The 22,555-nt window shown below is 41.6% G+C and overlaps 2 protein-coding genes across 4 annotated transcripts in view; one reads left to right on the top strand and one right to left on the bottom strand.

Moving 5' to 3' along the window:
• The first annotated feature begins 213 nt into the window (after positions 1 to 213).
• aanat1 (arylalkylamine N-acetyltransferase 1) lies at positions 214 to 3,746 on the top strand. 2 transcript variants are annotated; one of them, XR_013935334.1, is made up of 4 exons: positions 214 to 515; positions 711 to 865; positions 2,261 to 2,953; positions 3,173 to 3,739. XR_013935334.1 is itself a non-coding variant. In XM_080463120.1 (3 exons), the coding sequence occupies exons 1-3, from the start codon at positions 368 to 370 to the stop codon at positions 2,564 to 2,566; spliced, it is 609 nt and encodes a 202-aa protein (XP_080319246.1). In that variant the 5' UTR covers positions 216 to 367; the 3' UTR covers positions 2,567 to 3,746. The 2 variants fall into 2 exon arrangements, 1 of the variants encoding a protein (XP_080319246.1); XM_080463120.1 differs by having other exon boundaries at positions 216 to 515; positions 2,261 to 3,746.
• A 300-nt stretch (positions 3,747 to 4,046) lies between these two features.
• The window catches only part of LOC308110115 (inactive rhomboid protein 2-like), a 36,793-nt gene continuing 18,284 nt past the window's right edge, over positions 4,047 to 22,555 (bottom strand). For both annotated transcript variants that reach the window (XM_080464206.1, XM_080464207.1), the window contains exons 3-18: positions 21,238 to 21,389; positions 19,798 to 19,981; positions 18,941 to 19,162; positions 18,265 to 18,393; positions 17,903 to 18,012; positions 17,194 to 17,412; positions 16,857 to 16,968; positions 16,523 to 16,597; positions 15,842 to 16,003; positions 15,498 to 15,583; positions 15,322 to 15,385; positions 15,121 to 15,215; positions 14,944 to 15,019; positions 14,765 to 14,865; positions 14,047 to 14,200; positions 4,047 to 6,857 (exon numbers count right to left, since the gene is read on the bottom strand). In XM_080464206.1, the coding sequence (XP_080320332.1) occupies positions 6,426 to 6,857; positions 14,047 to 14,200; positions 14,765 to 14,865; positions 14,944 to 15,019; positions 15,121 to 15,215; positions 15,322 to 15,385; positions 15,498 to 15,583; positions 15,842 to 16,003; positions 16,523 to 16,597; positions 16,857 to 16,968; positions 17,194 to 17,412; positions 17,903 to 18,012; positions 18,265 to 18,393; positions 18,941 to 19,162; positions 19,798 to 19,981; positions 21,238 to 21,389 (2,373 nt within the window). In that variant the 3' untranslated portion in view covers positions 4,047 to 6,425. The remainder of the gene's footprint in view (positions 6,858 to 14,046; positions 14,201 to 14,764; positions 14,866 to 14,943; positions 15,020 to 15,120; positions 15,216 to 15,321; positions 15,386 to 15,497; positions 15,584 to 15,841; positions 16,004 to 16,522; positions 16,598 to 16,856; positions 16,969 to 17,193; positions 17,413 to 17,902; positions 18,013 to 18,264; positions 18,394 to 18,940; positions 19,163 to 19,797; positions 19,982 to 21,237; positions 21,390 to 22,555) is intronic.

Raw genomic sequence — 22,555 nt, forward strand, 5'->3', positions numbered from 1 at the left:
GCAAACACATGATCTTTAAGATCCAAATCAGCTACTGAGGTGCACGAGACCGATAATTCTCCACACATGGGCACCCCCCACACCCCCGACCCCGGGTAAAATGTTTACTGTTCAACTCAGTCAGGAAAGTGGAGGGTTTGGCCATCCGCCGCCGCCCTCACGGATTATAAACAAGCGAGCCGGTATAAATACCGGCGGGGTTCAGGTCTCGGCTCAGTCTTGACGCGCGCTCTCACGCACCCTTTACGCACAGGTCGGGCTGTCCCAACGGGTGCTCGCCGAAGGAGAAACGGAGTGAAACTCGGAGAGTGAGCCACCTACTTGCTGTCTTTTAACCGCGTCGTGTTTGTTGTGAAGCGATATCAGCATGTCGGTGATGAGCGCGGTGCCGTTCATGAAGCCGCTCCACATGCGCTCCCCGGTGCCGCAGGGCCGCCGACACACGCTGCCCGCCAGCGAGTTTCGCTCCCTCAGCCCGGAGGACGCCATCAGCGTGTTCGAGATCGAAAGAGAAGGTAAAAAAATTTTAATCTAATAATTTTGTTCTCAAATGTATGACTGGTGTACTTTTTATGCATCGATGTGAACGAGCCCAGATTCTTTCCGCGCCGTTACGCACACAGAAAGACCAAATATATTTGAGTTTTGATAGTAAGAGACATATATCACCCCTTTGATTGAGCTGCGTCTCCTCTTAATTCCCCTCGCAGCCTTCATCTCGGTGTCCGGTGAGTGTCCTCTCCACCTGGACGAGGTGCGTCACTTCCTCACCTTGTGTCCTGAGCTGTCTCTTGGCTGGTTCGAGGAGGGACGGCTGGTAGCGTTCATCATCGGCTCACTGTGGGACCAGGAGCGGCTTAACGCGGTAAGACAGAGCGCCAGGACACCTGGACATCGTCAGATTTACCACCGGCGACGAAAACGCAAGGTTGAAAACAGATTACCGGAGAGATTTCGGTGCATATTTATAGTAGAATGTGTCCGGAAATTCAGTGGCGATAAATGTCACAGATCCTCTTAAATCTCCCCAGAAATACACCGACAGGTGGGAGTCAGGGTCAGCATGGCAGTGCCGGTAAATCACATGATCATTAAACTTTCTAGGAGTCAGGGAAGCAACAATATCCCATGGAAATCGTTTAGAAAAAGCTTGAAAGAGAAGATTCTAACGTTTTACAGTTGATGAGTGTTTGGGGTCTTCAGGTAGGGAAGACAGATGAATGTGAAGAAACTTCCCCTGAAAGTTTAATCAAACTGTAAAACTTCACCTCACTACGGGGTTGTTCACTTCAAACAATTTCATAGTATTCCTTAAAATTTGAGCTTATATAACTCATAGAAAAACAGAACATTTCCCTTATTTTGTTCTGTATGATTTTAAATAAGAGGGGAAAAAAAGTGTTGAAACTTTCTGTTTTTATGTTAAGAATAAAAAGTTCGCCCAAAACCTGATCCTTCAATTATATTGTATTTTTTTAGCTACACCTCTATTTACATGTTTTGTGGTTGACATGCAACCGAATATTTATTTTTTCCATTTTCTTATTTGAAAAAGCAAAACGTCACAAGTTTCATTGAGTCTCTTTTTAAAACCAAATATACCATATGTATAAAGACCAAGTGTCATCCATCCAATCCTTATCTCTCTGCCGTTTGATTATTTTCGCACAAGTCATTAATTTATGCATATTTACATGTTTATTATAGAATGAATGCTTGTCACTTCAGTTGAATTATACAACAGGCCCAAATAATAAAAAAAAGTTTCTGAAAATGTAACCTGGTTGTCTTTAGATGAGATTTACAGAATGATTCCCTGAACCTAAATTTATTCTAATGTTTGTGCAATTGACGATGTCGTTGTTTCCTGATTTGTCATCATTTTGAAATGTTTTGCTCTCAAAATGTTAAGTTTTTTTTAAATTGTTAAATTCAGAAAATAAAACTCTTTCACTCAAATATTTGTGTAAATTCCTGAAATTTCTTAAATCAAAGAGCAGCCAGGATGCAACTCATCCACATAAAAACTTACATCACAAAATAACAATAACTGCAATAAGATATTTAAGCAATAGTCAACAAAAGCATTAAAACGGGATTAATTCAAAACAATGCACAACATAACAATGTTGAGCAGAGCACAACTTACCACCAAAACAAAAACAAAAAAGTCTTTTAACTTGGAGTTAAAAGACTTGAAATCCTAAACCTGAATCAGGATTGCTCTTCCTCACCGCTCTGCTGGTTCTTTCCTCTCCAGGACGCCCTGACTCTGCACAAGCCGCACGGCACCACGGTCCACATCCACGTCCTGGCCGTCCACCGCACCTTCCGCCAGCAGGGGAAAGGCTCCATCCTCATGTGGCGTTACCTGCAGTACCTGCGCTGCTTGCCCTACGTGCGCCGCGCGGTGCTCATGTGCGAGGACTTCCTGGTTCCCTTCTACCAGAAGTCCGGCTTCAAGGTGCAGGGCCCCAGCGACATCACGGTGGGGCCGCTGACCTTCATCGAGATGCTGCACTCAGTCAGGGGCCACGCCTTCATGCGCCGCAACAGTGGGTGCTGAGGACCGGGATGATCTCTCGCGGTGCGAAAAGCAGTTTTGGGCAGTTTTGTTGTGCGATCGGTGATCGTGATCGTCACCGAGAGGGAAACTCGCTCAGCAGGCAGCGAGCTGGAAGAGACACTACAGAGCTGTGTTTTTGGGTCTTCAATGTCACCGGAGCAACGAATGTAAACACTGAAGAAAAAAAGTGTTTTTTTTTTCGTAAAAGTTTTAAAATTTTTATTTGAATAAATGCTGGACATTTATTCATCTTACAGAATAGCGATCAGATGCCTTTTTCATGTCTTGCACTGTTTTCTATTTGTCTGTAAGCAGTCCAACATGGTGTGTGACTCCAAATATGGAGACATTTAGTTAAATATTTTCACACCTGTCCCAAGTGGAGGAGTTCAAGTATCTCGGGGTCTTGTTCACGAGTGGGGGGAAGATGGAGCGTGAGATCGACAGGCGGATCGGTGCAGCGTCTGCAGTTATGCGGTCGCTGTATCGGTCCGTCGTGGTGAAGAAGGAGCTAAGCCAAAAGGCGACGCTCTCGATTTACCAGTCGATCTTCGTTCCTACCCTCACCTATGGTCATGAGCTTTGGGTCATGACCGAAAGAACGAGATCCCGGATACAAGCGGCTGAAATGAGTTTCCTCCGTAGAGTGGCTGGGCGCACCCTTAGAGATAGGGTGAGGAGCTCAGTCACCAGGGAGGAGCTCGGAGTAGAGCCGCTGCTCCTCCGCATCGAGAGGAGCCAGCTGAGGTGGCTCGGGCATCTGTTTCGGATGCCCCCCGGACGCCTCCCTCGGGAGGTGTTCCGGGCATGTCCCTCCGGTAGGAGGCCTCGGGGCAGACCTAGGACACGCTGGAGAGACTGTCTTTCGGCTGGCCTGGAAACGCCTTGGGGTCCCACCGGAAGAGCTGGAGGAAGTGTCTGGGGCGAGGGAAGTCTGGGCTTCCTTGCTTAGACTGCTGCCCCCGCGACCCGGCCCCGGATGGATAGATTTTCACAACTTTTAACTTTTTTAGATAGTTTGCTTATTGAAACATCCAGTTTAAACCATGTCTCCTTGATAGATTCGCTCAGAGATGGTCACCACCTTTGCCTCCTACGGTCTTGAATCAAGACAAAAGATTGTTATTTTTTGGTTTTTTTATGTTTGGTCCAAGTTATAAAGGTTATATTTTCTAACTGGCTTGTGTCTGTATTGTCTGATTTGCATGCATACGCACACATTCACTCTTATAGTAGTTTTGGGGATGAACGTTGCCTTGAAGGCTTTCAGCAATCCTGAAAATGTTGGTGGTTACTAACCTGTCCCAGTTTGTCCTGCGATGTGGAAGTTAAACCGAGAAGTTAACTGGATGGGTGGATGGATGCTTATTGTTGGAAAACCCACAGGGAGAAAATGCAAATTGCACAGGAAGGACGAATGGTGAAAAGACTGAACATGGATACAAGCAACAGACTTACATAACACTATATAACTCATGTTAAATGAAAGGGCACTTTGACCACTCTTTCAACTTTATTTCAAACTTTCCCTTCTTTATTAAACAGTAAAAAGGGTGAAATCATTTGGTCCCGATGCAAACGCTGCAGTGTGACTGCTTCCTATAGAAATGGTGGTGGACAGAGATCGTTGTGGTTCAGCTCAAATATTCACATGCAGGCATATCAAAAGGCACAGTAAAGAGGTTTCCTAAAATACAAAAAACAAACATGGCGAAACATTCAGTCTTCATGTTACCAAAGTACCGATATGCACTGGGGCAGCTGCTTGAATACAGACATGAGAAAAACTGAAACAAATGTCCTCAAAATGTAACTCAGGTTGTCGAAAAGCGCTCCCCGAAAACCCAAATTGTGACCATCAAACAAGGAAACACTTAAGGATTGTTTCAGGATGAATCGGATCCTAAAGTGAAGCTCATCACATTGTCAGGAACACATTCAAACATCCACCTGAAGTCGAGGGACTCGACCCGAGCAGTCAGGGAGCTCACAAACCTAAAAGTGTAAATGAAACCAACTGCAGAGGACGGAGCTTTAGCCAGGCTTCACACTATCAGTCCTGGATCGTTCAAAAGACGTATGTCAAAGCCTTTCAAAGGTGAGGGTGAAACAGATCATTCTACCGTCTGCTTTCACAATAAAATTACACAAAACGTCCTTTATTCCAACAAACAAAACAAAGGTTTAGTAAAACTCCCAGAAAAGATTTTGTGTTCCGAACTCCTTCTTTAGGCACGGCTGTGTCTGCTGATCAATACGAAGAGACTGAGTTTGATTTAAACTTCTCAGTGCAGGAGGTTGCACAGGAAAGTGCCAGTGAAACGTTTGTGAGCAGATAAAAGCAGCAGGAAAAAGTTGCTTTGGTACAATTTGGTCTGAAACATGTAGGTGGACGGAGAGCCGCATGACAAACAAGACATCTTTGTAAAACGGCATAGTTTGATTAAGGCAACAAGTGGTTCGAGAGACATTTTGCCTTATTTCATGACTGACGTTTCCCTTTTACTATTTCAGCCACACAGTTGACACTCATGTGCATGTGTTTTGTTCTAAAGCAGGGGTGTCAGAGGATCCAATTGGGCCTGATGGATTACTTTCTAAATGTGAAAAATACAAAGAAAACTTTAATTAAGTGCAGTATGGAATGCTAGCCTCTGACCTTTTAGAGGATGACTTTGTAAACAGCAGAGAAGATTTCAGATCTTTCAGCAGAATTTGCCAAATTAAGTGCAGAGTTGGACAATTTGGGGATAATGGGGGCGACATAGCTCGGTTGGTCGAGCGGTTGTCTGCCATTTGGAAGGTTGTAGGTTCAATTCCCATTTGTGCCTGCCTACATGCCAAAGTGTCCTTGGGCAAGACACTGAATATCAAACTGCCCTCATTGGAGTGACAGCACCTTGCACGGCTGCAGCCTCCAGTGGTGTGTGAATGGGTGAATGTGATGATGTAAAGTGCTTTGGGGCTGCTGTCAGTGAAAAGGCGACATATAAGTGAGTCCATTATAATCTGTTGTATTTCTGGATGCAACAAACCCAAGAGAAAGAACTAGTCAGGAATAGAGTCCATGTTTTGTGGGAATTTCAATGTAATGTGTATCAAGAGATGTCATTAAAAAAAAGTCATAATTTTGAAATAAGACTTATTTTACTTAGAAAAGTTACACTTGTTCAAGTGTTGTGAGAAGATATTTACATCTCATACGTCTTTGAACTGAAACGAATGGAAAAAGTTGAAATGGTCGGTAAAGGTAAATACGCGGCTGTTTCCCTGGTCAGCCCAACTCAGGATCAAATCTGCACTAGAATGAGTTTGACACCTCTGCTCTAAAGATGATCAACATCGCCAAATGAAGAAGTAAAACCAGAACAATTTAACCACAAGTCGGAGAAATGACGGGCAGCCTTTGTAGTGTTGAGTCCAGTGGTGTAGAAAATGTGTACAAGGAGGAATCTTAAGTCTCTGTTCACTATGACATCTGCTCGTCGACACAATCTCAGTCTGTCTTTCCTCTCTGCTGTTTGTCCTTCAGAGCTAAAGGGAACTTGGCTGATCTATAATCTGCGGAAGTCAAGAGACTCTTTTTCTCTACATATCATCATCGAGGCCCGTTCAGCTTGACGAAGCTTTCATGTCCTGAGTATGTTTTCAGACTTGAGTGAGGATTGAGACGGTGAAATGACTTTTAGTAAACAAGTTAGCAGACTGAGAAGAGACTGATCCAGCTTCACTCACATGGACTCTGAACTGGTCCGTTATGAGGAAACTACAATTGCCACAATGTCAGAATCCCCTTGGGGGAGACCTGCAGCATGTGAGCGGTCAGGTAGTTCAGGCACATTCATCGGTCGCCGGGAGACTAGTGCACCACATGATTGATGTCGTGATCAATGTCATACTTTTCACAAAACTTGCTTGTGAAGGGCAGACAGGTGAGATGCTCCAGCCAGTGCCAGTTAATCGGGTAAATATAAAACCAGACGATGAGGGAGGAGAAGAGCCCGATGTAGGCCAACATCGACACAAAGATGAGGATGCGTTTCCGGTACTTGTCGAAAGTCCCAAAGATGATGTAGGGCAGGAAGGCGAAGGAGAGCAGCAGGCCACTGATGAAGCCGAAGATGTGGGCGATGTTGTCGATCCAGGGCAGAAGGCCGCACAGGAAGAGGAAGAAGACGATGCCCAGCAGCTTGAGGAAGGCCTTCCACGGCTTCTCCAATATCTGCCAGCCCTGGAACAGCTCGACGAAGAGGCAGGCGAGGAGGCCGAACTGAGACCCTGCAGGACCCACCTGGAACGTGAAAAACAATGTGAAACAAAAACCATAGGTTTGAAATGCAAAAAGCCTCCCCACTGCCTTCACAGAGCTGAACAACAGACACATGCTTGATGAATTCATCAGGCACGTCTGGTCGGCTGGAAATAAAAAGCATACATCCTGCTGACCGGCTGCTCGGGCTTCTGGGTGACTGTATCTGCTAACACATGCAGGTCACACAGGATCAGGCTCAAACTGGAAAACCAGACCTGTTGTTTCCTGAGTAAAGTGGTTTCTGATGTCCAATGTTTATTTTCACCAAAACGTGTTCTGGTCTCTATTCAGCTGTTTTATAACGTGTGTCATACGTGCCGTGCATGGCTCAGTGGTGTAGTGATCAGCGCGTAGCAACAACAAGCCTGTCTGATTCAGATCTTGGAATGTAGGAATACTTCATGTTATGTGTTTTCTCCAGATCGTCCAAAAAGATGCTTAGTTGGTTTCTCTAACTGTTTGAACTGTGACGGTAAAATATCCATGTGTGTGATCTTTTCAGATGAGGAATTGGTGTCAAACTTTTGTAGAAGAAATCGAGTTGTGACGACGAGGAGTTAATTTTTTTTATTAATTCTTTCAAACAATTACTAAAAAAATTAAAAATTCCTCAAAAAAAATCGGGATAGAAATAGAAACATCAAATAAAACAACTACATACAGTCAGAGTCTCATGTTGTCCCACTGAGTCTCTTAGTCCTGTTCGCAGCTTTCGTCACTTTATTTGGTTCTAAATAGTCAATTTCATCCTTTTCTCGTACTCTCAGATGGTTTGTCCCTTTTTCCATCATTTATCTTCTTCTCATTTAGTCCTTCATGTCTGCTGGATCCATTTACGCCTTTAATTGATTGTGATGTAGCCTAAAACAAAGATTTATTTGTAGGTTCTTACATTATTTGCAGTTACAAATTTAAGTTGAAAAATAAGGGCAGTTTAGAAATAAGTTCATGATAATTCCCTAAAAATGCAATTCGGGGTCTTTTTTGCTTCTAACACATGGCAGTGATGGTAAGACGGGGTTGATTAGCTTGTAACACACAGACACACAAAAATATTTGAACAGAGGAGCAGAGTAACTTGATTACTTGGAGCTGTCAATGTAGTACTGTAAGTAACAATTATTAAAACGCTCTCTTTTCAGTTACATAAAAGTAGTTAGTGGTTAATAACTCGTCCATGAATAACTAATATTGACTTCATTTCATTCAGTTTCAGTGACCATTTTATTGTGTAAATTAGAAATAAATTCAGAGACATCTTGATTAATCTATGTCACTCTGTAAACTCTGTGCTTGCAGTGAAAGTGCAGCTTACAGTGTTGAGAAAATATGAAAATTATATGTCTCATAGCGAAGAGGAATGAACGAATGGTCCCGGGGTCAGGCAGTAAATGTGAGCAGATTAGAGTGACGTCAAGGCTGAGTTTGGAGGCTTGGCCTGGTCAGAGGCAGATGGCTAATCTGTGAAGACATTAAACACCCACAAACAGAAAAAGAGCGTGGCACTCCACCCACACAGCACACGCAGGCAGGCCAACACGCGCCTCCCACGAGACACGCTCACCGGCCAGAGGACGCCACCGTGGCAGGTCAAACGCGAAGCAGCCAAAGTAAACAACTGAAATTTAACAACCATCAAAAACCATGTTGATGTTTGGTTTGTCTTTGAAGTCTTGATGAAGTGAAATTTTGTGTGAAAAAAGAAAAGAAAAGGGATTTTACTTTAATCTGATTAAATAAAGAATAAAACGATGTAAGACCTGGGTTTGATGGAACACTAACCCTAACCCCATGAAAAAAGATCAGTCAATAAAAAGAGATAATCATTGGAGCGAAAAACAGTCAGACACTCAGATTTCATGATCAGATTGCAACTTAAGAGTCACCAAATAGCCTGATTACATCGTTTGGAAAAATGTCAGGATACACCATAAACTGGTCAAAGAGTGAGTTTATGCCCCTCACCAAAATTTACTCACCAGGCTTTTTGGAAAGTGTTCCATTTAGGGTGGTTAATGACCATTTCACTTATCTTGGTTTGACTATACCCAAAGATCCAAAATGTATTTTCAAATTGAATTTTGCAGGACTTATATCAGGATGAAAGCAGAATATTGAAGGTTGGAAACTTTTGCCTCTATCAATGATTGGATGCATAAACTCGATTAAAATGGTTTGTCTCCCTAGATTTCTGTATTTATGTCAAAATCTCCCAATTTATCTTACATCCGCTTTTTTTAAAGACTTGGACTCCATTATCCTTTCCTATATTTGGAATGGCAAGCATGCCAGAATCTCAAAGATACACTTACAGAAGTCTGAAATGGAGGGAGGATTGGGCCTGCCAGTTTTCAAACATTTTTATTGGGCTGCCAATGTTAGGGCGTTAATGTTTTGGCAACAAGGTACTCTGGACAATCAGACACCCTCTACCCCACTGTGGCTTAAAATGGAGGCCAACTCTACCAACAACTCCTCTTTACCAGCAATGCTATTTTCCAAATTTGAGAAACCAGAGTCCTTTAAGAACCTGTGCTATACGTTAAAGCAGTCTGTTAGGATTTTAAACCAAATAAGAAACTTTTTGTCTTTACCAAACACATCAGTACAAACGCCTATATGCCTCAATCATTGTTTTGCACCTCCCTGGCATGACAAGTCTTACAATGACTGGAGAAGGAAGGGCTTGGTGTCAATCAGTGACTTATATGTTGATGGTAAATTTGCATCATTCAATCAATTAAGGGAAAAATACAATTTGCCCCAGTCACACTTCTTTCGATATTTACAGGTCAGGCATTATATTCAATCGAAAATTGGACATTTTCCAAATCTTCCAGTTGAACATGAAATTGATCAAATTCTCAAAAGCCCTCCCGATTCCAAGCATCTTGTTTCAAAAGTGGTATGCCTATTGAATGATTGTATTACCGCTAGTACTGTGAAAGCGAGGGATACTTGGAGAGAAGAATTGGGTATTGAATTATCTGAATCCATGTGGACCAAATGCTTATCTAAAATTCATTCTTGTTCTGTGAACAGCAGACATCAATTGATCCAATTTAAAATTGTCCACCGCTTGCATTATTCTAAAGCCAGATTACACAAAATCTATCCCTCGGTTTCCCCAATGTGTGACAGGTGCAACGTGTCAGAAAGTACTTTGTCTCACGCTTTTTGGTCCTGCCCTTCACTAACAGGCTTCTGGTCAAAAATATTTGACTTCTATTCCAAAGCATATAAGACGCCCATTCAACCTGAAGCTGGACTTGTTCTCTTTGGCTGCACCAAACTATTAGGACTATCCCTGCTGTAATGCAACAACCACTGGAACTGGGTCTAATTGTTGCAAAAAAAATAATACTGAAAGAATGGAAGTCCCCCATTCCTCCTTCGTTCCAGCTGTGGGTCACTGACATGTTGTATCTAATACAAATGGAAAGACTTCGTCATGGCTCCATGAACACTTTTGCCCACTTTTGGAATCCATTTCTTTCTCATTTTGAAAAGATCAAGATACAGCAGCTGCTGACTGGACTCCTTTTCTTTTTCTCTGCATCCCTTCTGTTATATTCTTGTGTATACTCATTTGGTAACAATTTATGCATCTGAGCCATGTTGTTTTGTACTGTATTGTCTTGAAAGAAAAATGTAAAATGAAAATAAAATATTGGAAGAGTAACCAAATAGACGCAAATGCAAATACCTGGACTGTCGGAAGAAACCAGAGTACACAGAGGCCACGTTTACATGTACCCAAGTTTTTACAAGAACAAATATTTCCCCTCAACGCTTGTTCATTGACACAGACCCACATCCAGTATACACCTGGTTCAGAGCTGCTATGAGCAGCTCCAAACCTGTAGGGGGCAGTGCGACGAGAAGCATTAAGCCATAATAGCCAATCAGAATTATGGAAAAAATTGTGAGGCAAATCTCTGCCCCCCTTTAGATGCATCTAGAGACGGAGTTCATCCAGATCTCCACTGTGGCAGGAGTTTTCAGGAATCAATGTTTATAGTGAGTCGTAGCTGCGTTTATGTGTAAATGTGCGGCTCAAACACAGAGAAATATCACAGTTGTTTTTAAAATACCCAGGTATGTGTAAACATGGCCTGGGAAAACCCACATATTCACAGGGGGAACATGAAAGCTCCACAAAGAAAGGCTGTCAAGACCAACCAAGACTCGGACCAGGGATATTCTCGCTATGACGCCAGAGTGCTAATCACTACATCACTGTGCATCTCCTCTTCACAAATCAGTTAACATAATCGGCACAAATAGTTCAGTAACAATCATTTTAATCATATTGAGCAACGGCATTCAAACTAAATGTGCAGATGAACCTGCTATACTCTGAAGACATTAGGACGTTTTCCTGGGTGGCAGGATGGTATGTACTGTAACATGGTTCTATTTGGTCACATGGTTCCTGCCAGTGCCTTCCCAGACAGACTGTCTTTCTCTGTCTAATTCTTCCTGGCAAGTGACGCGCATATAATCTCTTCTTATGATTCTAAGTAACCCAACATCTCACAATGTTACAGCACTGACAGATTTGAGACTCTTTATTGGAAACATGCATAATTCAATTCATAATTCAAGTAATTATTCCCTCAATCTCATTATCTCTTAATAAGATTGAGGGAATAAATACTTGCTGTTTCATTTGCTCTTTGAACTGGTGTCAAAGCATCAGTGTGACCACATAACTGGATGCAGATATAACCAACCGCTGCCTTTTAGTACAATCCAATCTCAGCATTGGAAAGCAGCTATAATTGTATTGAGCATCACTCAAATAGAGACACATTTGCATTTTTAAATAAAATAATATCACTTAAGTAATTCCAACTCCACTTGCCTGTATCTCTCGCTGAGGTTTGTACTTCACTGGAGAGAGTTATCATCATCCCAGCCACAGTTGGTTAAGCAGTTTCTGCTCGAGCCGCAGGGGCTCCTTAATTTAACAGTTAAAGGATAATCTATTTAAACCACCTCTTTAAGTGGATTGACCGCTCCGTGTTGTGCCTTGCATGTGCTTCCTCTGGTTATTCCTGGTGCGTGAAGGCCTGTGAGCTGGTCGCTGACGAGGAGAGCAGCATGGTGGGATTTCTAGTTCTCACGTCATGGCATGTCTTTCAAAGTAGATGAAAGCAATTAAGCTCGACTTCTGAATATGAAAACAGATCAGGTCAACAAAACAGAACAGATTTCACATGGATTCTCTGCTCGGCACAAGTATGGTAGATGCTGCCTATTATAGTAAACCGATGTCATCAATGACGTTAAAGAGAAAGGAAGGTGAAGGTGAAGGTGGTGGGGGGGGGCAATGAAGCTTAAAAGTGATTGATTTACATGTGCAGTTTGATTGCGTATGACGTGACAGAGCAACTGTTTCGTGTGTTAGGATGAACGTGCTCACTAGCACCAGCACACAAGAGGCATCAACAGGCAAGTCTGTTTTTGTCACAAACTGTAATCCCGTTCACCAAGTGCTGCAGCACCGGCCTTTGTCAGCCCACACAATGGTATTAAGCTAATCTCTCAAGGGGGAAGTGGGCTATACAGGGACACCCAGGAGGAAAACAGACCTGCCAGTAAACAAGTAGGTAATCCAGACTGGACCTTTTTCACATTCACAGTCAGTCCCTGTTACATTAAACATTAAATAAAAAACAGACAAAGTTATACATGAGTAGAGTGACTCTACAGGAGAGCTGCTGTTGTTTCAGGCTTTAGAAATGATGGTTCATTTGTCACATGTTCATCCAGGGTTTTCCACCAATTTGTACTCGACATAAACTCGTGTCTAATGTGGGTTATTTCTAAAAAGGAAGATACAAAAAAATAGAGCATTAACTTGATTAAAGCTTTTTGGAAACATACATACAGTACCTCAGACAGACTATAGCTTCTGCTGAGTCAGCAGCCACTTTCTCTGTCACACTTAATCTTAGTGGCCAAGAGGATTGCTTCAGGTTTCCATCAGCACATCAGACTGAACACCAAGCAGTGGATTAACAGTGCAGGTGTGCTGTGGTATCAAGCATCAAAGAGCAAAAAGATAATGTAATCATTCATTTGTGTTATTTGTGCTACAAGAATAAAATGTTCTGACATGTTGATGTGAGTTGGTGACTTAAGCTCATTTATTGTTGTTGTTGCAACAAGAGTGGGTTTTTTCCCCTCCATGCTCAGACACTCATGTCTGCTCTGATAATCTCCAGCAGGGGAAACTCTCTTCCAGTAAATGAGCTGTAAGCTGAGCTGAGCTGAGCCACAGAGCAGGAACAGCAGGTGAAGGACTGTAGTTACAGTGAAAAGGTGACACTTTCTCGTAACATCATCATGATCTGTCGGGGCCTGAGAGGTGGACGGCATTTTGACATTTCAGGATTATTTTGAGCAAATGCACAGCTAAAACTGGTGTAATCAAGCGTTTACTTTGTATTACACAGAAAAAACGACAAACAGTTTGTCAATCAGGAAGTATTCTCAAATATATACATGGAGTAGAGCTTTATCTCGCATATCACTGTGCACCCTTGATTTGAGCAGCGGTGTGGATATTTGAGTGAAAGTGAATGTGCATCAAAGCTCGAGTGTGTAAGTAACGGAGGAAAAATCCTTCTTTTGACATTCTTGACTGAATTCATAAAAACTCATTTGTAGTATCTGTTCCTACAGGCGTATTCGTGCATAGAAATATCATAGTACATATGAAAAACTCATAGAATTTATTAATATACTGTTAAATACTGTTTGTTTGCAAATGAGTTAAACTACGAGACACAAAAAGCTCATTGTATGTTTTGGTCACAGTTTTCAATATTGCTACAATGATTGCAAATAAGATATATTTACCACGTAAAGGTTTTTGTGTATTTAAAGGCTATTACTGTGTATTTTTATTACACAAACAGTTTACATTCATCAAACAACACAAACAAACAAAAAATGACAAACCAAATGCACGTGACACATAAACAAGCAGCAGTAGTGGACTGAAGCCAACTAATTCTACCTGCTAATGTCATGTTACTAAAAATACATCTGTTACCAAGTCAGAACAAGTTGCTCAGACAAACAAACACAAAGAGAATGTGTTGAAGTGGACGCCATAAAGCTGATGTGTATGAATGCACTGATGTTAAAAGCTCACCTCCGCTCTGTAGGGCAGGAACAGTGCTGAGGCAAGGTTACCAGTGATGCCACTGAGGATGTAAATGATGGAGATGCGGACCCAGCCTGCCAGCTTCTCCAAGTCTCTGAGGATGGTCATCTGGAACACGACTGACACGACGCAGTGTAACAGCCTGCAGTACACACACAAGCAGGGATATATAAGCCTGGAGGTGACCCATCTTTGCACAATAATCACAATTGTAAAGATCTTTATCCTCATCAAACATATTAGAATTACACTTGTTGGATGCAGAGAAAGAGATAAAGAAAGCTCCTGTTTGCCTGCTTGTGTTAAAACTTCAGCATGTCCTTTGTGCTTGGTATTATTTCTAAGTAGTTAAGTACTCATGTGAGTTAACTGCTCACGAGTACTGAGGCTTCATTTAGATATGTTTAATTCTGTGTAAATGCTGAAACTGCTGACATAAAGAAACCAGACACTAGTAAATGCCTTTAGGCTTTGTAAACTCATTAATCTTTCTCACAACATATTGAAAATGTGCATTTTAGTGTTGCTGCTGTGCAAAGGCTGCATCACTGATAAGCAGGACAAGTATTATAAGATGCTTCAACTGTGCAAAAAATGAACAAAAATATATGTAAAACCTGAAACAACCGTGTTTCCAATCATGCAAAAGCAGAAACTGAAAACATCTGTTGTTTGTCTGGACACAGTTGGAAGGTGCAGTTCGTACCCAGCATGGAGGAAGAGAGAGAGCCAGAGACGGTAGAACTGATCGGGAATGTCAGGGTTGAGGAAGGGCAGCAAGCCACACACATCATCCAGACAATGGACCTGCGTAGGAACAGAGCAGTCAGTAATACAGGAACACAACAATGACGCTGAGGTGCATGATGACTGTGCACACGCTACCTGTGAGCAGACTGTGGCCTCCTCATGGAAGTAACCGTGCATGAAAACACAGTACTCTCTAGTTGTAATCTCACATCTACAGAAGGGACGAGCAAAAAGCAATAATTTTTTTCCCCACATGACAGAGCAAGTCACAAAATGAGCAACGGCCAAGATGATTGGGAAAATGTTTCACACCTGCCCTTTGTTCCTATGCAGCACGGCCGCCCCTTGATGTTACAGTCCATGTGTCTGTAACCTGTGTGATTCCACTTCTTGGGAAACGTACACAGCTGGCAAAAGACAAATAGTGAGAAATAATCTTAATCGTTATGGACAAAGATCCGATAGAAGGAACAAGAAGGATAAGTAAATTTGATTTAGCAGTGCCACCCTTACCGGCCACTGGGTGATGTCGTCTGGCCAAACATGAGGCTCTGCAGAGGCGGGCTCCTCACACACTCTGCTCACAGCAAGACCAACAAAATCAGCTTTGCTTGAATATATTCATACTCACTGTTGAATGTTTGTTTGACTTGCTCTTGTTTTGATGAGGCACAGTGTTATATCCTAACCTGGGATCCTGGTGGCAGACAGAACCAGAAGACCTCCTGATGTCCACTAGCTCATTGTTCCATTTAATAAAGGTGGCAAGGGTTTCCTGGGGGAAAAAAAAAGTTAATAGGAAAATATCATCTGATACATAGCATGTATTCGCTAATCTGAATAAAATTATTTTGATGTTGCGAGTAGATACATTTTCTGTTTTTATATTATGGGAATAAAATATATATATATGAACTTGTGTCTGTTTGAGAGCTCACTCTATTTTTACATGGTAGCTGGTGATATGAAGACATTGAACATTTTCTTCACATATTTTTCATTAATACAAAATGCTGAAGGATTGTTCACATACGGAGCAGTCCAAGTTGAGCGTCTGCACACATCCAGAGTTGTCATTCTGGACGCAGCAGCCAGACTCCCTTTCAAGGTCTTTGGCTCTTTGGATCAGACGGACTATCTGCTGATCCCGTCGGATGCAGGGCGAGAACTTTGCCCCCAGGTGGATCAGATCATCCTGAAAGCCGAAGGAAAATGTCAGAAGAAACAATGAAACACACACACAGTGGAACATTAAAAAAGGGAAATGCATTTCTTGTACGTATCATTTTAAGTCTATACATTAGTAGTTATACAGTCTGATCAAGGTGCCGAATTTCATTTTACAAAATACAGAAATGTGATTTCACCCTACAATAAAACTCAGGTTTTTTTTAAACCTCATGAATGCAGGAATCGGCTTGACAAGTTCAGGAATGTAACTTGGAAGCCGTGATGAACAGTTGTGGGAAAATCAAGCTGCTCTTTGGTGAAAACAACGGCAAGTGGAAGGAAATGCATGAAAATACAAATTGAGAAAGGTGAAGCTTGTGAGCCTGCATCAACGTAGATAATAAAAAGCAACCAATGACACACAAGTCCATTCATGATCTCAGTCAGAAGCTCATTCTATGGAGAAGTTTGGATTCTGATATTAAGACAAACATCTAATGTGAGCATCAGTTCAGTTCCACAGTTAAAACAGGGAGAGACTCACAGATCTCGGACCGATCCAGAAGTTCTCCTGTTGGGTATATTTCACGCTCTCATAAATGCCTTTGTTCTTTAGCACCTGCAGAGGGCAGCAGAGTCACACAGTTAAAAAATGTTTCTGATGCTTGCTCATGAGAAACAACTCAACACTTTTAAACAATTTGATGTGAAGGTGAACAGACAAATAAATTACATTGTGCTTTATGTTTGACTGGATTAAAAAAAAAAGTTTCTCGATAGTAACTGTAATTAATGCAATAAGTCACCAAAAAAAAGTTTTACGATGATGAAATTGTCAGATCACTTTAAGAGGAGAGATATTTTAAAGCATCACTCACCAGTTCAGTCTTTGAATGTTGTGCAAACCCAACAGGGGCAAAACCGTACGTACAGCAGGCCAGCAATGTGATAACTATGTGAACAAATGTAATCCAGTAGGTGAAGTAGGGCCTAAAAACACACATACAGCCATAAACCAGAAATTAATCAAATAAGATAGGTAAAAGCACATACTTTCAGTCCTGGTCTGACATTACAATGAAGCAGGAAACGATGAATTGAATTAAATCAACTGAAAACTCTTACATACACATATGATCAAATCTAACTTTTTATGTTGTGTAATGTTAGTATCTCTGCAAGTTCTGTTTCTTAATTTATGGTTATGTGTCAAACCTGTGGCTGTGGAAGTCGTCCAGCTGTTTCTGGATGTTGCTGCTGAGGCTGCGTCGATAGTTCCGATTCAGCCATTTTCCGACAACGCCCATCCCATACTGACGCTTGTGCCTGTCAAAAGCAAAGTGCTTCACTTGGGATGCGATGCGACCGCCACGGCGATGCTGGCTCTTGTCAAGCACTGTGATGGGGGTCCTGGGGGTCCGGGATATGTCCTTACTGGAGGTGGGAGGGGAGAGGTGAAAGGTAGGAGAACTGAGCATGAGGCAAGAACACTGACGGAAGCTTAAACTGCTGAGTTTTCTCCAATGTGCACCAAAACATGTATTAAATATTATGATACAATAATCATGGAACGTCATATTCAGCCAATAAATGTGCAAAAATCTAAATCTTTGAGAATCAATGCCACCAATTATAAAGAATGAATGAGTTAAGTTGTTCCTGGGATCAAACCTGCTACTGGTAAGGTATCCCTAATGATTGGTCGGTGTGTATATGTAAGGAAGTTGGCAAAACATTTAAGTTAACTGAAGACAAACGAAAAAGGAATCAGAATCTATGTGTTTCACTTTGGCAAACTTCTAAATATCTGTTTTGTTTTATTTATTATTCATTCATTCATAAATAATCAGGTTCCTCAAATTAAGGGATTTTCTTTCTCTTTGCCCACAAGAGAAAATCTTATTTACTTAATTAATTTACTTACAGGCTGGAGAACTTCATGTCAGGTGTGTCATTTTGACCAACACAGGCTGATATAGGGGGTGATTCAAAGACATCGTCGGCCATGGAGTAAAACTCATCGTGAGCATCAACCTGTACAAAGTACAGAAGAGGGAGAGAATTTATGAGCACCAAGATATCAAAAGTTGTTGTTTTTTATCCGTTTAGCTGAAGAGGTCATAGAGGAGATCTAAAAAGAAATAAACGACACTTGGTATATGGAATAAAGTGATGAGGTGGTTAAGGAAGGGACTGAAAGCAGAAAAGTTAAACATTTCAAAAGAATCAAGACAATAATTGCTGGACAGGCACAAACAGGATAGTGGAGCGAGAGTATCTGCTGACCTTACTGAAGAATAGCGACTCCGATGCATCAGCAGAATCCACAGTGTCTTCATCCATCCAGCTGGGCCTTGCAAAGCTCCTCCGGGGAAAACTACGGCCAGTCTGTGAGCCCGCCAAGCCACTCCGACCCTGAGCACACAGACACGCCACAGAGCAGGACAATTCCCACCAGCACTGTGTGTCTTCTTATGTACAGGTAAAGATAGCCTCCATATTTGTTTTGCACTAAACCTTTGAAAATGGGTGAAGATACACTGAAACTAACAAAAACTAACAAAAACCAAAAAAACATTTCTCATAGTTTTATAACTTCAATAAAAAGCTGCCATTGTTTAATGATATGGGGTGTTTGTTATCATAGGATTGTAAAGCTAAATCTGAAAAGAAAAACACTTAAATCAATTCAACTCTTAGTATAATATTTGTATCATTTAACATGGCAGATATCTGTAGATTCCAGGCCTTAGATTGTGGAAATTGTCTTATTGGTACTTGAATTTTATATATTTCTCACACTGTGAACTTGAGAGAATCAACAAAGACACTGTTAAGTGCTAATAAAGTTGTGTCTACTGTGTTTAAAAAAAATATTGCAAATAATACATAAACCAACCATTCCTATTCTATCTGACAAATACTCTCACAGACACGGGGGTTTTCCTGTATTTTCACTCACCCTCAGCAGGTTGGATGCAGCTCTGATGCTCATGCGGGCAACGGACTCCCTCTTCCGCCGGGGGAAGCGGCTGTATCCGGAGCGCTGGCTGGTGAAGGAGCTGAGGGAGGTGACGCCTGGAGTGGGAGGAAGCCCTGGAGCGGTGTGAGGTGTCCTGGGGGAGCGACTGTCCACCTCGTCTGGGCAACGGAAAGCTCGTCCCCGTGCCAGAGGGTCCACAATCTACCCACAACAGAGAAGGGGTCAGTCTCTGGAATCTAAATAATATTATTGGAACTTTGCCACAAGCTATTAAGCTGCCGTTTTCACAAGATATGCACCTGCTCTCAGAAAGACTTACAGAATCATCTATCTGAAAGTCACTCAGATGTGACTGTGAGATTTATGTTTGTGCAAAGAATACATTTACTGAGAGTGAGATGTAAATTATGTGCAGCTATTTGTATTCTATTTTAATTCATGGCATTGCAGCGTGCAGGAACTAACATGCACAGCTTAGAGAATAGGACCAGTGAAGGACTGGAACGATCTGACAGGGACAAAAGGTACAGACATTTATGTGGGTCACAGATGGTCCTCGTCTGTCACTGCGCAGCATCTTAAGAAGCATCTCCACACAAAAAGATCTTATTAAACCCGACGCTGTGTTCCTTTTGCTTCGATTCAATGCAATTCAACTTTATTCATATAGCACTAAATAAAACAGTAATTTCTAGGAGCTTTTTACAGAGAGAAACCCAACAGGTCTACATGTTGTTGTTTTTTTTAACTCTACTTTTTAATCATCTTTGCTGATTATGCAGAGTATAACCTTGCTTGATTTGTCTTTGTGCATCACTCTGATCATGTCGGCATACCTTGGGCAACTTGTGAGTGCCTGGTGAGTCCAGGCTCTGGTCGATGCTGGAGGCCGTCTCGGGCTCTCTGTATTGGGCCTTCAGCTTGCCGTAGCGCTGGCTGCAGTGGTGCAGGCTCTTCCTGTGCCATACCTGCTGCTTGGTCTCACAGTCGTCACCCACCCCAAACCACTGGGCGGTGTTCCTACAGGGCCAGAAACATGGCGGGTACAGTGCGGGTACAGTCACGTTCAGTGACAACAGAAAGAAACGATTTGCTAGTGTGGGAAGTGAAGGAGCCCTCCTACTATTATTTCAAACATTCAAAGGCATTTAAAGACTGAGAACAGAAAGAGGTATGAGATGTCATACAATCTAATATACTTGTAAACAATCTGTTGCTGAGCACATTCTTTGTTTGATTTAGGGGGCAGCTTTAGATCAGAGAGCAACAGAAAAGTTTAAACAACATCAGGGCTTCTATAACAAATAGCTGACAATTACCATTTGTGTAATATTGTCAATTTCACCAGACGTTCATTTAGCTTCAAGTTTGATCTCTAAACTAAAACAGAACAATATTTATTTGGATAGATGTGCATCCTGGAGACAGTTTTTCAGCGTTTCCTTAAGTTGATCATGTCTGAGCACTGAGCCCCTTGTACCTCTGGACACTCCAGGCAGGTTGTATTTCCAGAATATGACAGCACTGGAGAATAATGAGTTCCTGGTAGCTACATATTGGATCATCAATTTTAGACATTCATCATTCATCTAAATGTTTGATGGTTCTGTGATCACAGCCTAATAATTTGTAAGACAGTTGCATTCCTCTGAAATACTTGCCAGACTTTTTGACTTTGCAGAGTCTGTGGAATGTTTTTATTGGCCTGAGGAGGAGAAGATGCCTCATAATAACACACATCTGATATATTGAGTTGATCTCCTTACGCCACACTCATTACACAAATAAACATGATCTAGTATCATTGATCCAATAGGCATTACATCGCTTTGAGTTGGAAAATATGCATACAAATTAAGACTTGTCTCAATAATTGTGTATGAAGTGTAACTTATAGGGAGTCTTTAAATGGGGACAAAGCCAATCAAGAGAACGCTTTAACTAGAAACGGTGACGTCTGTATGATTTTGGTCAGTTTTACTCCACTTTGCATGATGGTTTCTTGTAAAATGGGAATATAATGGTGCACCCTATTATTGGCTCAAAGACTTAAAAGTATAGAAATATTCTTTAACAATGATGGTTACAAATTAAATTACACTCATTTTAATGAGTGCCTTAGAAAGTTGGGCAGTGTCATTCTTTACATAATACATTTTAGTTAAAATGTTTGACTGATATACTTTTAGGAGTTTATCTTTTCGACTGTGTCTCGCCCGACTCTGACCTGACCGTAAATGTGAGGCAACAAAAAAGAAAAGCAAACAATGACTGACCTGCGGATGCTTTGTGAAAGTGACGATTGTCTACCGAACTTTGACCTTCTGTCTCTAGATAAAAAACCTCCATCTCCAGCAGGACCGACGCTCTCTGACACAGAGCCAGTTGCTTGACCACTGGTACTGTTTTTCAGAGATGGCCGCAGTGGCTGGACAGAGAGAGAGAGAGAGAGAGAGAGAGAGAGAGAGAGAGAGAGAGAGAGAGAGAGAGAGAGAGAGAGAGAGAGAGAGAGAGAGAGAGATTACAATCATGGAGTATCTGCAGTAGTTGTAGAATTGTAAAACGGTAGTCTTTAAAGTTAACTTTGTAAAACCCAATAAATCGCAACAGGACCTTCATGAATGTATCAAACATCCTGAAAAAACACATCTCAAAAATAATCCAGTACTCAGGAATAATCAACATACTGCAATAAAGTAATGAGGCAGTTGGATTAAGTCCTCATTTATTGTGGTCACAGCTACATTCAGTCAATATTTTGTACCGTCACGCACTGCTGCGAGAACCAGGAGGAAAACACCACTTGTGCATGCAGCTGAGTGTTCTTGGGGTTTGTGGGGTGTAGCGATCTCTCAGAGAGCCCATTATCTTACCCTGCAGTGACTCTGCATTCAATAAGGCTAATGGCCTTGTCATTCTGAGAGCTAATGGAGTTTGAAGCAAGATGTGAGCGAGCCTTATGTCCAGGATTTAAGCTCAGCTTGGTCAAACTGGGACATTCTGCCACTGAACACACTGTCAGTGAAAACAAAGCTTGTAAAAGAAAATTGCGAATGATTTAAAATTAAATTCAATGTGTAACATCTACACCCAAAGTTGTAGTGTGTCCATGAATAGCAGATCTTACACAATTACGGACTCACTTATGGGGCAATGTGCAGATATACTTAGGTAAAATGGGAGAAAACATCAGATGGTCAAGTTCATTTTTTTTTTTTTTTTATTTACCTTTAGGAGCCGTTTTGACTGGAGCACACTGGCAACTGTGTAAACTCTGACAATTAATGAACATGAGTCTCTATCTAAAGTAAATCAGTCCCTCAACCAAGTCTTTTTGTTTAAGATAATACAGAGAGAGCTATTAGTCTAAATAGGCAATCAGACCAATATCTACCTGATGAAGTGTACACAAGGGCCAACCTACCTCCACTAGTAAGCTTAAACACATAATATGAAAACACCGTCCAGCCAGCTGTCAGAAGCGCCACAAAGTATTTCAGTACAGTTTCTGTTCCTGAAACTTTTTGTTATTTGGTTTCATTAAAAAACAAACTTCTGTACTTTTGTTTCTGTACAATCTTAAAACTGGCTTGA

The sequence above is a fragment of the Lipophrys pholis genome (assembly GCF_963383615.2).
Source record: "Lipophrys pholis genome assembly, chromosome: 5".
Classification (NCBI taxonomy): Eukaryota; Metazoa; Chordata; class Actinopteri; order Blenniiformes; family Blenniidae; genus Lipophrys; species Lipophrys pholis.

Coding starts and splice junctions, on each gene's coding strand:
- aanat1 (XM_080463120.1), top strand. CDS start 368: ATGTCGGTGATGAGCGCGGTGCCGTTCATGAAGCCGCTCCACATGCGC. Junction 516..710: donor GTTCGAGATCGAAAGAGAAG/GTAAAAAAATTT, acceptor TTCCCCTCGCAG/CCTTCATCTCGGTGTCCGGT. Junction 866..2,260: donor ACCAGGAGCGGCTTAACGCG/GTAAGACAGAGC, acceptor TTTCCTCTCCAG/GACGCCCTGACTCTGCACAA.